At 44.3% G+C, this 17806-nt stretch overlaps 1 protein-coding gene across 1 annotated transcript in view; it reads right to left on the bottom strand.

The window, feature by feature from the left end:
• LOC132459083 (RNA-binding motif, single-stranded-interacting protein 3-like) overlaps positions 1–17806 on the bottom strand; it is an 86571-nt gene that overhangs the window by 18808 nt on the left and 49957 nt on the right. Inside the window, exons 4-5 of the mRNA XM_060053458.1 lie at positions 8935–9092; positions 7231–7408 (exon numbers count right to left, since the gene is read on the bottom strand). Coding sequence (XP_059909441.1) covers positions 7231–7408; positions 8935–9092 — 336 coding nt within the window. The remainder of the gene's footprint in view (positions 1–7230; positions 7409–8934; positions 9093–17806) is intronic.

The raw sequence follows: 17806 nt of genomic DNA, 5'->3' as shown, positions 1-17806 counted from the left end.
AAAAAATAACGAAATCGGCAATAGGGAGAGCAAATGGGGTGTTTGGAAGTCAGTTGTATGTGCCAACTGTGTGTGTGCACAATTATATATGGGTCTCGAAAGACCACTCACACACAACCGGCTCCATTTGTGTTCATGCGTGTGTGTGTTTGAGTATATGTGTGCGTGTGTGTGTGTGCGTGCGTGTGTGCGTACTGTGATCAACAGAGCAGCAAATAAATAACACATGTCTCTGAGAAACGATGAGAAGTGCAAAGGCAGAATAACAACGCAGCCAAAGACAAAGCAAGGCACCAAGTACAAAGTGCAGCCGTGGTTCGAACACTCGCCTGAAACATAGACGTACTCAAATGAGCGCCGTTTAATGGATCCTAACATTTCTGTGATCAATAAAATCGATCACCTGCTCCATGAATACTAACAGAGTGCCCGACTTCATAACTCCGAGCCTTCCCTCGGTTTATGTACAGATGTCCCATGTGGTGCTGTCTGGCTCGACTGGCAGATGACGGTGTTATGCTGCCAGGTTGGGGGGTACGATTCATCGCTGGGGATGAATCGTTGGGGAGGAATACATTTGCTCCCATGCTGAGAATGTATGAGCTTATGGTGCTGTTGTACGACTAAATATCATACTGCAACGCAGAGGTTTCTATCTTTGGATGTGAAACAATATATATTATTCACCCTTGCGCCTTTGATTCTTTTGGCATTGGAAAGATTCGAAGGCAGTGGAGGGTGTCCCAGCCAACCGTCCAATAGCTGCTAGATGAGATTCAGAATCAATCTCTGTTTGAGAATCAATTGTATGTTGTGTCTTTCTAACTCATCACATGGAGATGCTGGCATCAAACGGCCAGCGATGAGTCAATGGTGACTGGAATGCAAATGCTAAACACTTAGAGGCAACTTGAGTGGAAAAGGGAGATGGAGGGAGAGGGAGGAGAGAGGAGAGGGAGAGTGAGAGATAGTGGAGGGAGAGAGAGAGTGGAGAGAAGAGAGAGTGGGAGATGAGAGAGAGAGAGGAGAGAGAGAGAGAGAGAGAGAGAGAGAGAGAGGAGAGAGATGAGAGAGCGAGAGGAGAGATGAGAGAGAGAGAGAGAGAGTTAGAGGCACAATTGCAGGTCCTTGAAGAGAGTGCCCTACCTACCTCTCTCTGCCAATCAGAGTATTCAGGGCTGATAGTTTAGGATTGGCTAACAGGCAACTCACTTTCAGAACTACTTAGGATCAACATGCGGTGATCCTCCATCCTGGGTCTAAACGCTAGCTGAACTCCACATTCAGTTCCCCCAAACCAGCTAGCGTTTAGTACCAGGATTTCGCTAGGTGAATCAGGCCAATTACCGGAAAAAACCTACCACTAATAAATAAAGTGAGCATTTATGAAATGATTCCACATATGTTTGGCTATTATTATGGTTGAATTAAAATCAACAAAATAATTGAATACCATCCTCTAAGCTTGTATGATAAGTATGATAAGAAACGGACTGAAAGGCCGAGTCATAATACTGATAGATTAACTGACCTCATTTTGAATACGCACTACCACCTGAGCAGCGGAACGGAGCTCCGACAATAGCATTATTAATGGCTGGCCTCACGCTATGCGTTAGAGAAACAACATTCGTCACGGAATCAAATAAATAAGGTCATTTTCACCACCTTACTTAAATGTAAACAAGGGTAATGGAGAAGAGGAGAGTCACCTCTGGTCTGGATCACACACACACACGGACACACACAAAGACATAAACACACACACAAATTCACACACACACACACACACACACAAACGCACACACACACACACACACACACACACACATACATACACACACAGACTCTCACACACACAGACAGACATATCACACAGACAGACACACACACAGACACACACAGACTCACACACACACAGACATAACAGAGACAGACAAAGAAAGACACAGCTACACACACACACACACACACACACACACACACACACACACACACACACACACACACACACAGACGGCAACGCCTACACACAGCGATAACTTCAAACGCAGCGTTAGTGTTTCCATGGTTTAGCCTCAGCAGACGCATAAACGCTGAATTAGAATCTGAATGACAACTTGATGAAAAGTCGAGGCAATTTGAGTCACAAAAGGAAATCAGTCGCGAGACAGAAGGACGTATAAGTATGAATAAAATCCATTACTTTTGGAAGTCACGAGAAAATAAGTAAATAAAGAAGTTGGAAGTGTACGAGGGGCGAGTTTCTTCACAGCGTTTGTTAATGTCTCCTTGGTAGATTTGTGTCACATTTGGCTCACCTATGGCAGACAAATTACCTGCCTTGTTTTGGCATCCTCATATGATTTGAAAATGAATCGAATTTTCGATCTCTCAGACGCACAAACACAACCACACCCACTACCACACACACACACACACACACACACACACACACACACACACACACACACACACACACACACACACACACACACACACACACACACACACACACACCAACAGCCACACCATTTATTTGAGTCAGTGAAGGTCTACCCTCAATCATATTCAAGCTAAAAGTGCAAATATTTAAACAACGCCACTCTGGACTGATTGCAAGATAAATCAAAGAGACAGAGAGACAGAGAACAGAAAGAGAGAGTGATTGAGTGATGTGGTGGAGAGGTGAACCGTTGAAGGCAGAGACGGAGATGCAATTGGGGGAGTCTCGAAAGAGAAAGCAAACACAATGAGGGAGTGAGAGAAAACTGATTCATTGAATAAAGAAAACTAATTCATATGCGATGAGATGAGATTCTAGGTCATTGGTCCCAAATGGAGCATTCTTGGAATGCATGGAATAAAGTACATTCAAACGATTGTCCTTGAATGTTCAGGGAACAGTGACTTCAGGAAAGCGGTCTTATCTAGGCCGGTACTTCACGGGGTATGCAACAGCGCAACACATCTATCACATATGAACACACCCCACGATTCTGAATCTTGATAGGCTAAAGGCATGATGAAGAGGACCTTTTTAACGGGGTTGCAGGAAACTAAAACAAGGGCATTTTATAACCTGAGTTCAGATGAACCAACGGTATCTCTGGAGATATCCAGATATCTCGGTACGCTCCGGAGAAACGGCCACACTGGGCTCCAAAGGCTGCCCTCTTATCCTGGTGAGATTTCCCAGGTTTGTCTCTCACACACACACGCGGTTTGAAAGCCACCCAGGAGGGATCTGCTGGATGATATGGATCCTAATGCAGATGTTTGAAGATGGAGGTTGCGATAGAAGCAGGGGGCGGTGGAAGGAGATACAGGAGGTTGATAGCATAGGTTTATACTGGCCATGTCGGTACAGACACAGGTTGTGATATTATTTATCAACACTCTTGATAAATACCTTCTAAATTATTTAGTCACTTAGTTGACGTGTTTGTGTACACACAGATCAGGAAACACTCACTAAAGGCGGATTATGTTGCGCTTATTGAATTATAATCGAGAGCGCTCTCTTACAATTCAAACAATTATTGTAATTTATTTATTTGATTATTTTATGTTTTTATTATTTAGTCATTCTGTTATCGAAACTGATTGTGTCAAAATATTTCACAATATTTCACAATAAAAAAACACTATTTACTGTTGATTTAATTGCTTTTGAATTAAAATACAAAAAGTCTTCCCCATAAAAAGAAAGATGAATAGATTGAAGAAGAAAAAAACACGCAGTGGTGGAGAATACGCAAATCCATGACTAGCCCGATATGCATGCACCACGTACTGGATTATTTACTTGTCGAACTGTAGACATGGGAACAGCGTGCATGGTTGCCTCACAAGCAGTGAACTCATTGTAGCATGAACCAATGAGCCTAACACACACTTCCTCCTGTTAATTACCTCACTACAACTGCACCTAGTAGGTCCTGAGTGAAGCTTCAATTAAACTTCAAGCAGGGTAACTTCACGTATACTCCATTGCTTTACAGAACAACACAAATCAAAAGAAACAAAACAACGATTTGGCATGCAATTCATGTTGACTCAGTGCCGCTGTGTCTCTTTACAGCGGTAATGGGGATCGGCAGCCCTCGGGGCTGAACATTTAGTCTATGAAAAATAAAGGTAAACATATACAATCAAATAAAGTTGACTTAAATCCACCGCTCCTAACCCAGCTAGAAGTTGCCTCGCTGTAGCCATGCACATGCACAAAAATGGCTACTGTAAAGAAAAGTCGATTTGTAATAGTTTTCAGGAATCCATTCAGTTTTGCTTTTTTTTGAAAGGCAGGCCTGAGTTTGTGGAGGCAATTGTAATGGAAAGGTTGAACCTGGAGTGTCATCACAGCTCAGATACGCTAAACTGAATGAGTCGCAAGGACAACTTCGTGTGGCGGAAGTTTCTTGAGGGCTGAATGCTTTTCGGCGTGGTTCGGATGCCCAACAAACCAGCTTCAAACCGTAATCTGACAGATCTGACCCTCGCAAAGACTTTGTTAACCTCAAGATTGACTGACCCAAAGCTGGAGAACCAGCTCTGAGTAGCGTCTTCCCAAAGACCCGCCCTCGCATTAGAGGCTATATGGTAAAAGAGGCTCTTATAATTGAAAGGAAAATTGCAATAAAAATGTAATTTATTTATATATGTCTACCTCTTTTCCAAGTAATCAAAGAAAAAAACATCGCAAAAAATAGAAATACTCTTGTGACAGATCGTCACAATCAAACTAGGGATGGGTCATGAATTTCCAATTATTCGAATAGTCTTTAAATTAAAAAATATTGTCTGGTCTTAAAACATGTACGTTTCCTTGTTTTTACAGGCCAAACAGAATGAACCTAATCTCGCATCTTAATGGCTGTGGTTTGAAAGTCCATATATATTTTTCAGTTGGGAAGATATTGGATATCCCACTGATATTCGCTCCCTGCCTCACAGTGATCTGCCTCAGAGAGCCCTCGTGCGTCCAGCAGTGTGTGGCCTACCTGGTGGGAAGGCGGAGCCGCCGAGGAGAGCCTTCGGGCGGCATCGCTCCTCTATAGAGCCGTCGTATCATCGATATTACCGCATAATGGGCCAATTACAAAGGACCCTGCCCTAAACAATAGCCTCATTTAAACGCAATTAAGGTAAGAGATGGATACATCTCGTCTTTCAAATGGTTCCCAATGGATGTAAACTAGAAAACAAAATGAACTTAACGGTATAATAAGAGGATGTTATCAATTATAGCTCATTCAGAAACTCAATAACATGACATCAAAATAAAAAGTCGTGGACATGAGTCCCTCTCTCTCTTGCCTGCGAGAGAATCTTTAAAGAATGGGCAAATAGTATTCAGTGAATACTGAATACTATTTTTGCTCGCCCATTCCTAATTCAACCATTAAAACATTCATGACCCAACAATAAAGTTTTTAATACGCCAAGTTTTTCTCTGCATTCTAATATTATAATCATGTTTTCGGAATATTTAAAAATAATTTGGATCCCTAATGATAGGGAAGAAAAGCAAAGACAGGTAACGATTCGTATTAATAACCCCTAAAGTGTTATACTATATACTAGTGTAGGGAGGTCCATCTTTCCATATCGCAAGAGCGGTATGAGCTGTAAATATTTTGGACAGCGTTGTGTTTTGAGCTATTCTGCGATTTTGAATCTTTTACAGCTTTTGGTGTGAACGTACAGTGAGACAACTGTACACAACAGCTCCATGCAACCCACAGTTGAAATTCCACCATAATCAAGAGAGCCTGTGTGCTCTAAAGAACTCATGCAACTTCATGCTACCACAAAGACAAATGAAATTATTTCTCTCTTTCCCTCCGATCTCCATTACAGAAAAAAAGGGATGTTGCGGACAAATTATCTTCCTCCTAATAAGCGCGGGTGCGCTTGGCCATTTAATCAATAGGGGAAATCCATGGGCTAGCTAGAGGGTGAAAAGTGAATGTGTCCTTCCTCTCCATCAACCTCTACAGGTCATAGCATTAATCAACACACACACACGCAGACATGCACACACATACAAACACGCACACACGCACGCACGCACTCACACACATACACCCACACACATCTATCTATCTATCTATCTATCTATCTATCTATCTATCTATCTATCTATCTATCTATCTATCTATCGATCTATCGATCTATCTATCTATCTATCTATCTATCTATCTATCTATCTATCTATCTATCTATCTATCTATCTATCTATCTATCTATCGGGGGGCCCGCCCGCCCGCCCGCCCGCCCGTCCGTCCGTCCGTCCGTCCGTCCGTCCGTCTGTCTGTCTGTCTGTCTGTCTCTCTTTGCGTATCAATCTTACATTATAGATGTGTAAGAAGATTACAACATAAATAAATACAACCATATGTTCTGGAGAACGTTGGCATGGAGCAGAATGTCAGCCACATAAATCATCAGATCCTGGCTGTAAACTCATGGATTTGCTCTGTACATGATCAGCTAAATAGTGTGCGTGTGTGTGCGTGTAGGTGGGTGTGTGTGTGTGTGTGTGTGTGTGTGTGTGTGTGTGTGTGTGTGTGTGTGTGTGTGTGTGTGGGTGTGTGTACAAGCGAAAGGTATGTGTGCATCAAATGGTATGCTCTTTAATATGTCATTCTGTTTGTTCTTATCCAATCTCTGACTAGTTTCCTGTCCCATCGTTCTTTGTCTCTTTGATTTTCTCCCCTGGTCCTCATATAGACATAAATTCAGCCTCTTTGTCTCACTCTACCTCTCTCTCTGTTCCTCTCTCTCTCTCTCTCTCTCTCTCTCTCTCTCTCTCTCTCTCACTCTCTCTCTCTCTCTCTCTCTCTCTCTCTTGCAGCACACTCAATCACTTCATCGTTTCCTTGAACTTATTGCTTTTCTCCTTCATGTTACCCCCTCACAATACCAACAAACACACACACACACACACACACACACACACACACACACACACACACACACACACACACACACACACACACACACACACACACACACACACACACACACACACACACACTTCTTACTTCTTATAGCTTTGTAACAGTTAAATGGGCCCTCACCCCATCTCACCCCACAGATGGATAGCTGTTATCTACTATCTGGAAAACAGCAAGGCTTCCAATTCCAGCAATAATTGCGCAATTTGTCAATGTTTTACAATATAAAATATCATTGTAATCAAGTCAACTGGGCATGTTGAGTTTATAAGATCACCGCATCCACCCTGTGTGGTTGTGGGGTGAGCAGAAAGCGAGACAAAAGAAGAAAATAGATAGAAAAGTGAAAGCGAGGACAACATTTACCTGTCATGCCTGGTGGTGTTTTGAGGAACTTTCCGTTGAAATTTTGAATCACCACATCACACTTCTCTGTCGACTCCATTCTGTTGTTGACAAAGTGAGGGATAAGGAGAGGGACACAGGCCATTCAATATGATAGTATCAAATACTGGTATCCATCAATATACATCCATCCGATATATAAGGTTGTATATATGTTGATAAACACGTCTGACGCAAGCAAACTAATGCTCAACTCGGAATGCCCTCTTTGTTGCTTGTTTGTGTTTAATTGTGTGTGTTAAGTTGCTGTGTACATGTGCGTCCATGTGCAAAGTTGTCACGTACTTTGTGTGTGTGTGTGTCTGTGTGTGTGTGTGTGTGTGTGTGTGTTTGTGGGGGTAATAGAGTTCCCTCTTGTTGAATAAAACGGTTCTATTCAGTCTGTTGTGTTACGTGTGTGTGTCCCTTTCATCTGGCCCTATTCAACTGCACTCATGGCTCAGTGACTAATTGCCTTATAGGCAAGCAGAGCCGTCGCATGCACGTGTGTGTGTGTGTGCGTGCCTATGTGTGTGGGTGTTTGTGTGTGTGCCTGTGTGTGTGTGTGTGTGTGTGTGTGTGTGTGTGTGTGTGTGTGTGTGTGTGTGTGTGTGTGTGCGTGCGTATGTATGATGAGGTGGGGGAGCTTCTCAGTTACACAGTAGAGTGTGCCAATGATTTAAGTACAGTCTGGACTCATTCAGGGTCACTGGTTATGCATGATGAGGCGCACACACGCATGAACGCACGCACACACGCATGCACACACGCAAATTGCGAGGTTAATATATAATTGAATATTTGCTAGAGACACTGGTGATCTTGTGTGTGTGTGCGGGTGTACTTGTGTGCAATTGGCAGGAAGTCTTGTTAAGTTTCAAACTGTAAGCAAAACACCAATCATAGTGGCCTCAGTTTACTGAAAATAAACAGAGATCTGGTTAATCATAAATCACTTTGATGGTTTTCTTTATTGGTAGGCTATCGCTGCCTGTTATACGGCACTGAACCAAAGAAAGTGGTGATAACATACAGCCCAGATTTAAACCGAGCCTGGGGATAAAAATCCATAACGACAAGGTTGAGATCCAACCAATATCTCTGTTTAACAGAGATATTCGCTTGAATCGGCCGGCGATAAACACACCATGTACCTTTATCACCGCGATGTAAACCATGACTTTAATTACGGGCGATGGCATGCCTGCAGAAGCATGATCTGCAGGCATGCAGATCATGCATGCCTGTTTTTCCCTACCAAACAATCAATTGACCTCATGTGCTAACCAGTGTCTGTGTATCTTCACTCTCAAAGCTACAAGCTAGGATTAAATGGTAAATGGCCCAACATTCACCCATTCATGCACACATTCACACACCGACAGCGGCGTCAGCCATGCAAGGCGACATCCCGCTCGTCAGGAGCAGTTAGGCTGAGGTGACTTTCTCAGGGACACCTGGACACTCAGCTAGGAGGAGCCGGGGATCGAACTAGCAACCTTGCGGTTACCGGCCAACCCGCTCTACCCCCTGAGCCTCATGCGCCCATTAGCTCCTCCTCCTCCCTCCACGGTGTCAAGGGTCGTACCGGGCGAACCCCACGCCTCTGCTCTGGCCGTTGGCGTCCCTCAGGATGCGAGTGGAGATGACGTGGCCGAAGGGCTTCAGCATGTTCTCCAGCTCCTGCTCGTCCATGGACACGGGCAGGTTGGAGATGTACAGGTTGGTGGGGTCCTGCTCCTGTTGCTGGGGGAGAGAGAGAGGGAGAGGGAGAGGTGGAGGATGGAGAGGGAGAGGGAGAGGAGGAGGCGGAGGGAGAGAGGGGGAGAGGGGGAGGGAGGCGTGGGGGAGAGGGAGAGTGAGAGAGAGAGAGAGGGAGGAGGGAGAGGAAGAGAGAGATGAGGAGGGAGAAGAGGGAGAGGAGGAGGGAGAGAAGAAGGAGGAGGGGGAAGGTGAGGGAAAGAGTTGATTAGCGTGAGCATGTGCTACAATGAGCTGTATTGCCAAGGAAAAAATACCCATATTTTTCGGGGAGGTGTGAAACAACTCCTCGACATCCCCCCCCCCCTGTATCCACCAGCGAGTGCAGGACTGATGATATCAGCCGCTGCCGCCGCTGTGATGCACTTTAGCAGACACCCAAAAAGTAACAATAATGGGACTCCAGTGGGTGAGGGGAATGTGAGAAGAAAAGTGAGATGGAGTTTCGGAGCGGTGAAAGACGCCATTAGGCTTCCGGAGGAAGATTCGCCATTCAGCCGATCGAAAACCCCCCAAGTGCTTCTCACACAGTCACGGATCCCATCGCCTGCCTCACTTTGTTTGCCGACGGGCAAAGCACAAACCACAAGCACAACCTCTTTCAGAGGCGTCTTGAGCAGGCAAAACATCCGGGCTGGCTATTGGAGGGTTCATTTCAGGTCCTGGAGCTTTAATAAGGTCTGGAGACATCGAGATCGTGCTCAGCAAAACACGTTTATTAAGAGACATAACCTTTAGAAATGCCACTCTGATTGCTTTTTATTTGTATTGGCTGCTGTTGTTTTTTTTTTTTTTGCGTTTACTATTCTGTTCAACCAAGTCTGATGAATAACCGCACTTGGATCCTTTAATTAAATACATAGGCACTTCTGAGTGAATACTGTTCCTTTGGGCAATGTATCTGTAACTGCTTTCCAATACTATGTGTGGGACGTGTGGTACTAGTCGTTTAATTGACACCTCAATGTGTGCAACACGTGTCAGTGTGTTAAGGTGAGTGTGTACGACTAGAGACAGACCCTCCCCAGTTTGTCAAGCAGTGGGTTATGCAAGTTGTTTGCCCGCTCTTAAAAAGGTATGCAGTCTTGCTGTCATCCTAACTCTAGTAAACCGATGGATGACAAAAACAAGAATTATGTAAAGAACAAATAGAGGAAATACATAGAAAACATTTAAAAAAGGTAAAATAAAAATAAATAGGAACTCAAATTTATCCTTTTAAGATGACGCACTGACAGACTGCAGATGAAGAACTTGCTCTAAAAAGTATTGAGTGATGTAAGATACTCCAGTTCCCTGAGGTTAAATAAATTGAGGGATACGCTGGTAGCTGCCTTACAACATTTATTTCTGCCAAGTTGAATGTATCACCAAACGTCTTAATCTAAATCAGACTCACAGATTACAAGTGTTCTTTCCCCCAAAATGTATCTTAATGCTCCTTCCTTCTTAAAACCGTAGAGGCAGCTATGGTAAACCACCGCTGTACACATTGTATGTTACCTGAGGGAAGAGAATTCGCCTCCTTCCAAGCTTAGCTCGGACAGATTTACAGCAGTGGCTCGTGGTGGCTTGTGGAAGCTGGTCCGGTGTGGTGTTTGTGAGCCAGCGTTTTCAGATTGTCTTCCTAATTGATCAATTACCTTGAGCCAACACCGGTAGAGATATAGATCCTCGAGCGAGAGGCAGACAGACAGACAGACGGACACACACACACACACACACACGGATGCAGTGCTTCCTGTGAGTGATTTGCTGGTTGAACTGTGTGGTCCGTTTCGTCTCTATATTTAGACAGAATTCACACAAACTAGAAGTGCTCCTGCAAAGATGTGTAGGGGCCAGGTGGATGGAGGCCAGAGCAGTGCTGCGGGTGGGGAAGAGGTGGGGAAAACTACTCAATCACCAGCTGCTGAAACAATCCCTGCCTAGCGGTGTTAGATCGACACAGATCGATTGATCTCTCATGTATTTATTCGACAAGTGCCAGCACTAACGATCTCTCAGTCATTATTCCGATTATTTATAAGTGGGTCGACTGTACCACGGCCACGGGGAATTACAAACGAGCACCCGATGAATCGTACGAGATCATTCAGTTCAGAGCTTTTTTTCAGAGCTTTTAGCATGAAAAAAAAGCAGGTCGATGACGCATGAATCAAGGCGACAAGCGTGGAAATACGTGATGTGAAGCAAAAAACGAACTGAACTTAAGGGTTAAATATTTACAGGGATAGAGGGTTATTTTTTTTATAATTAAAGTGGATTCCCATGTAATGTTTTGTTCACCAAGAGAAAGTATGCAAATGACTAGAGTTGGATTTGTTTTGACTGGGGTGTGTTTAGCTAATTGGACCAGTAGCAGATAGATTAAGACAAGTGAGTAATTAGCACAATGTAAAGTGCTGTGCGTCTTCAACCATGGACCGTGCTACCATCTATGTACACCGAGTGGTACCAGACGGGTACAACATATTTCGTACCGGCTTTAACACAGGTTTAATTACAACCAATGGAGTGTTCACAGCTGCCTTGAAATAATTATAAATAAAACAAGATATGTGTACCTCTTAAAATCTCTCTGGAGGAAGAAGAGATTCAGAAAATATTAATTTGTGAGCCCTTTTGAGAGAAATGTGCAGGTTGGAAACCCATTTAATTAATGTGTGGGGGAGTAGCAAAGTATAGTTCGTAATAAATATCATTCTTTTAGACGTACAAGCTAGAATATTTGTTTTAGAAATGCAGTTCACGGGCATGCCAAAAACAAGCTTGGACATGACGTAACTAATGGTAAGAAAGTCACTAAATCTGGAGGGAAGGTAGAAAGGGCCAAGACCGATATGGTGGAAAAACCTCTTATAGCATGAATGATAGTGGTTATGATTTATATTATATTATAATTATAATATTCTACGTCCAAAGGACCGCAAACTGGAGGACCAAGTGTGCCACAGCAACCCAAAATGATTGGATATTTAATCGGTCACATGCTCGACACTCTTGACACTGCGGTTGTTCCGCTATGCTAGCGAGCTCTAGCGTTTATCTTCAGAAGTTACCTTCAGTTACGTCATGTCCAAGTACTTTTTTTCTGTCTGCTTGCATGTAACAAAAACGAGTCCAGCTGTAATTCTGTGTTAAAAATACGAAAAGATGTTCCAAATCCATTCGCTTCAAACTTTCCCCACATTACAACCTGCCCGTCGCTCATTAAGCACGCATTCTTCAAGCAGAAATGGTTTCATCTTTCCCGATCATTATCTTGAACCTCTTTGGTGAAATTAAGTTAATGGCATTGTTTCTGATCACATGCTGTTGGTGGTAAAAATAAGAAAGGAGAGAGCATGCAAATTTGCATTAGTGAGGGCAGATGCACTCACTTCTGATCCAGTCTCAGATCCTCTCCCCTGAGCATGTGAAAAAATCCATGAACCAGTAAAATTTACTTTGCGTCGATTCTTCCACTGGCTTAATTTGTGCCGTCTCGGCGGGGTTGGCAGGGAAACGGAGCAGCGATGTGTCCGCCCCGGCGCGCTGAGCATACCGGGTGAGGTAATTGAATTCTGGCAACTAAGCCAACTCCTGGGCCCAAATGGCCAGCAAGGTACACTTTCTGAAGAAGAGGACACAGACATTTCGGGAAATGAAAAATACTTAAGCTCGCTTGACTTTGCAATAAGTCGTTGTCTGCTTAACTTCACAGCGGCCAACCCACTCAGTGTGCCTCCGAGTTCTCACCTCTTTCCATTCCTCTCTCTCTCTACCTCCTTCTGTCACTTGGCCTGTTTTCCATCTCCCTCTCTGTCCCTGTGTCTTTACCTATTACCGTCCCCCCCGTTCTGTCTCTCTCATCCTATCTTGCACATTCACCTCCCTTTCCCTTGCTTATTTCTGTCTCTCCACCCCTCGGACATTCTCCCTCGTATATCTCACTTGTACCTCGTCCTTCCACTCCTCCCCTCTAGCTTGTTTACTTTCCTCTCCCTTCCTTTATCTCACGTCCGCCTCGACCTTCCTCTCCGTCCTGGTGTGTCTTCACCTATTTCCACCTCCCTCTCTCCATCTCTCACTCTCCCTACCTGTCCCTCACTTTTCCCTCCCTCTCCGTCCCTGTGTGTCTATGCCTATTTCCGTCTCCCTCGCTGCCTTTCCCTTCTCTCCTGTCTTTCTCTCACCTTTCTAACCCATCTCTCGCTCAATCCGTCTGTGTGTGTGTGTGTGTGTGTGTGTGTGTGTGTGTGTGTGTGTGTGTGTGTGTGTGTGTGTGTGTGTGTAACATCTGTCAGGCGCTGGGAGCAGCTTCGCACCACCCAGTACCTCTCCCTGGCTGTGCTGTCCCTGACTGTGCCGCCAGCCTGTGCGTCGGTCGGCCCTTGTTTTCAGCCCCATTAAGCCTCATCGCTGCATCATTACAGCGGGGCTTGGGCCTAGTGTCAGCGTCGCTTCCTGGTTACCCTGCTATGCATCAACACCTGCTTTGGAGCCAGAGGGTAAACAGAGGGCGAAGAGGTGTCGGCTAAGTCTATGTGTGGTGGCGCTTAGGGGGTTGGAACCAAACTCTGCTGCTCTGTATTTTTATATTTTTTGCGTGAAAAATCTAAAAGCCTAGACCCAAGGTGAGAATTGAATGCATTGTTACTTTAACATCTATGATGTGTGAGGAAGGTTTAGAAGTACGCTTTGTTGGGCTCGGTGTTCGTGATCTTTGCTGCTTTGCTGGAGATTCATCTCATACTCTGCTTCCACTTTTTTGTCGTAATTTCTTCCATTCCCTTTTCTTCCTTCCCCTTTTAGTTTCCTCAATTCTCGATTTCTTCCTTATTAGACCAACTTATTGTCTGCTATTTACACTATTCTCCCACACTCCGGGGCCTCATGCATTGACATCTGCGTAGGTTTCTGCGAAATTGAACACTGATAGAGAAAGTTAGAAATCTGTGTACGTGGAGATTAACCGAGACTTTCACAAAAGTTAAAAATGGTACTGGGTTTTCTGTTTCTACATAGCAATTGTTCTGGGAAGAGTTCACACCTCATTGACTCCTATAATTGACCAGACATGGTCTGGGAATGACCATAATAACCTAGGCTTGGAACCAGACTAACTGCTGCTAGCTCGTGTTTTATTTGCTGTGGCATATACGTCTGGCCTCCCGTTCAGACAGATGTCCAGCCAAACCTGGCCTGGGTTGGGCCAGCCACAACCGTTCTCCCAAACCCCAGGCATCGCACGGCTTATGGCGGACTGGCATGCAAAACTAGTTATAATGTCTTCGTCATAATGTATTTCGACATGCACAAGGCTTTATCTCTCTCGCCCGTTTCGCTCCCAATGTCATTGATTCATTCAAACTTTATTTAAAAGTCTCAGAGGAATCATTGAGCGGCTTTTACTATGAAGCCGAGATTACACCATAGAAAATGACAGATAAATAACTAAACAAGCAGATAAAATCCAACAAATTAAATCTGTTCAACAATTACAGGCAGATATGGGCAAATTCTTAAAAGTATTCCTAAAGCTTCACAAAGTTGATTTAAGATGATTCATGCAAGATGATGCAAGATATTCCATGATTGCACTGCTGAAAGACTAAAAGTTGTCCTTCCAAGATCATCCCTGGCACGATCCCACTGCCTTCCAACACTGCGTACGCGGGGTTGTCTAGGGTGCATAGTCACGTTTATCCTCATCTGCCAGGTCTCTGAAACTTTGTGTGGAAACCGGAATATGCGTGTTTACGAGGGCCTTTCTCTGCAGCACCCTTTTTTCTCATCTGGCCCCTAGTTTCCCCCTCTCCCGAAACTCCAACTGAATCATTTATTACAAAAACCCCAGGGCGTCTAACCACTGTCTGAATGCTCCATCAATGTTTAATGAATGCCGTTTCGTTTGTTTCTTCCACAATAAATAGGGTAAGCTCTTTTGTCGCTCAGTCGGCCTAGTGTTTTTTTTTCTGCAAATATATCCTGAACTATGCAACTATTTTTAAAGATGAAAAAACAAGTCATAAAAACCATTTTACAAGAAAACAATGATTCCATGTCAAAATCCCTCCATATTCCATTACAAAAAAAAGATATACCCCAAAAACTGCTGGTATTAGTATCGATACCAGTAAAATAAATATAAGGGTGCCAGTGAGCGTCACCTATCTACTTGATCTTAATTCATTTCCTGCACTCCTTGTCTTCCTCCCGCAGCTAACCTGTCCTGTCAGTCTGTCTGTCTGTCCTCCTCTCCTCCCATCCCCTCCTTCCTCAGCTGCCTGTCACCAACTCAGCCAAAAAACGACTTACCATTTCCTCCCAATGTCCCTCCTCGACCTGACCTCAGCCTCCCGCCCCCTCCTCGCAGGCTTCCCCGTCCATCCTCAGACCTCCCTCCCTTCTCTCCTCCACATTCCCCCCCAACCCGGAGACCGTAATCCCCCCCTAATGAAAGCTTGCTTGTCTAAATACTTTTTAAAGGCCTGTTCAATACTTAATGAACACGCCATGAATATTTGATGGGCCCTAAAGCCCGGGGATCCCGCGGGGCTCGTTTGCTATGGAGATCAACAGGGTTCATCACCGTCACAGCCTCACACCACTCCCAGATCTACACCGGGTCCTAATGGACGACCTCGCCGTGCGGTCCCTGCCTGACCGGGGGAATGACCGGTGGATTGGTCTCTGGGGAGCACATGGGTGCGTGTGAGAGTGTGCGTTGCCGCAAATCGACGTGAAAGGGGCAGTTATTTGCTTTCTGCTGTGTGTTCGGGTACTGTGTGGTTGTTTCGTATATGCATGCACGTTTTTGACATAGTTTGTGTTAGTTTTGGTATTACAGAGGTATTACTTGAACAAGCAGGGTTTTTGATTCCAGGAATTGAATAAGCATATGTAATATCTGGGGCATTAAAAGCTGTTTTTGATGCAATGCTTGTTTTTCACCCCATATGGTGTGTTTGAGGATCTTAAAACTTGTGCAGGTCCAAGCATATGCATGCAGGGGGATATAAATATGTATTATAGCGGATCAAATTACACGTCTCTAGAGTTGTTTTGGTTCGCCTGAGTAATGAAAAACAGAGACAAGTTCAAGCTACAGTATCTTCATTTTTCACAGTTGAATAGTCATCATAAAATCTAGCAGTACACTTGTCTGTTTTTCATTTTATTTTTGGTCCAAGCTTTTACGAGAGTCATGAGAATAGGAGACGCAGTTTGGCTATGATACACATAGAAGTCACAGCATAAAAGTACATGACCTCGTATAAAAAGCTAAAAGTATTAATAGCTTAATAAATACAAACAAATATTTAAAAAACTGTTTTTATTAAATTAAACGAGTACGAAAGAAGTGTGAAAATCAAGCCATGGTTTGTCTCAACGAATATTAAAGTTGACAACTCTAAATATAGAAATATGAGGACATTAAACACAGGACCGTTATGAAGTAATTACTCAAGTCTCAGATCACGGCTTAATCGAGCCTCGCCAATCCAAGAAGAGGCAGAGCAAAGAGAAGCCTCCTCTCCTTTTTCCTACAGCATGCGTCTTTGGCAGCCGAAGACGAGTGACCCGAAGGGCTCTGGCGGACAGGTGCTGTATCTGCTTACACAGCAGAGTCGCCAGATGCAGCCACAATCAGAGTGCTGGCATTCAAACCAAACCCGTGTGCGTCTTTGCATTCACTCCTGCCTCTGCATCTGCCTAGTCTGCCTCGCTTTCCATTATCGACTGGGAGAGTTCCGGGTCAGGATGGACAAATGGCCCCCGGCGGCCCCCGCGGGGTCCAGATGGGACGGGTAGGAGGCCTTTGACACCTGACTCACGGGACGATGGAGAGAAGATTGAGGAGGCCATTTCATAGATTTCCCTAAATGCTGAAATCCAGGAGGAATGCGGTTGCTTCCGAATCGACCAACGGTCATTGCCAAATATCAACAGGGTTTGGTGGTACATCTGCAAAGATGAGGAGCAAGGGAAATTGCCGGAGGCAAATGTGGTTCAGAATCAGAAGTACTTCTGCGTCTAGGAAACCTAGCCAGGCTAATGTCAACAAATATGTCCCATATTTTATTTTTTAAGTCATTTTTTGTGTTAAGGAGCACCTGTGTTGGAAATATCCAGAGGGCAGTCTTATCCCATGTTGAAAGGCCTTTTATAGGTAGTGCTCATCAATGTATTTCCACTGGAAATATTCCTGCATCTCCCTGAACTTTGTCCATGTCCATACCTTACTGATTAAGGGTGCTGTCTGAGCCAATCAAGTTGCATACTTGGACACAGTTGGACACAGTTTGGGATAAAATGTAAAATCTGAGGGTAAAAGCGTTGGACTGCCCTTCAAGATAGCAGCAAGGGTATTTCCCCACAGGTACAGGGTTAGCAAATCGGCAAGGTCTTGTCATTCAGGCAATCAAAATGAGAGGTAATGAGATTTTTTAACAGTGCACCTTTAACAAGGGGATCGCACCTGGTAAATCATGTTTCGGGCTCCGCTGTATCTTTATTTATTCATTCCGCTTTCTCATTGTATTTTAGTCTACCGTTCCCCCCCCATTCTTGTAAAACTCTGCTTCTGTCTGCTCTTCTGTCGGGAACCCGGAGAAGCAATTATTTTCAGACAAGAAGTGGTATCCCATCAAAAGACCATACTGGTGTAAACCTCGCCGACAAAACGGTCTGCTTTAAACAAGGCTGTAATC

Source organism: Gadus macrocephalus, chromosome 6, assembly GCF_031168955.1.
Source record: "Gadus macrocephalus chromosome 6, ASM3116895v1".
Classification (NCBI taxonomy): Eukaryota; Metazoa; Chordata; class Actinopteri; order Gadiformes; family Gadidae; genus Gadus; species Gadus macrocephalus.
The sequence above is the reverse complement of the archived record's forward strand: the minus strand, read 5'-3'. Positions and strand labels throughout refer to the sequence as shown.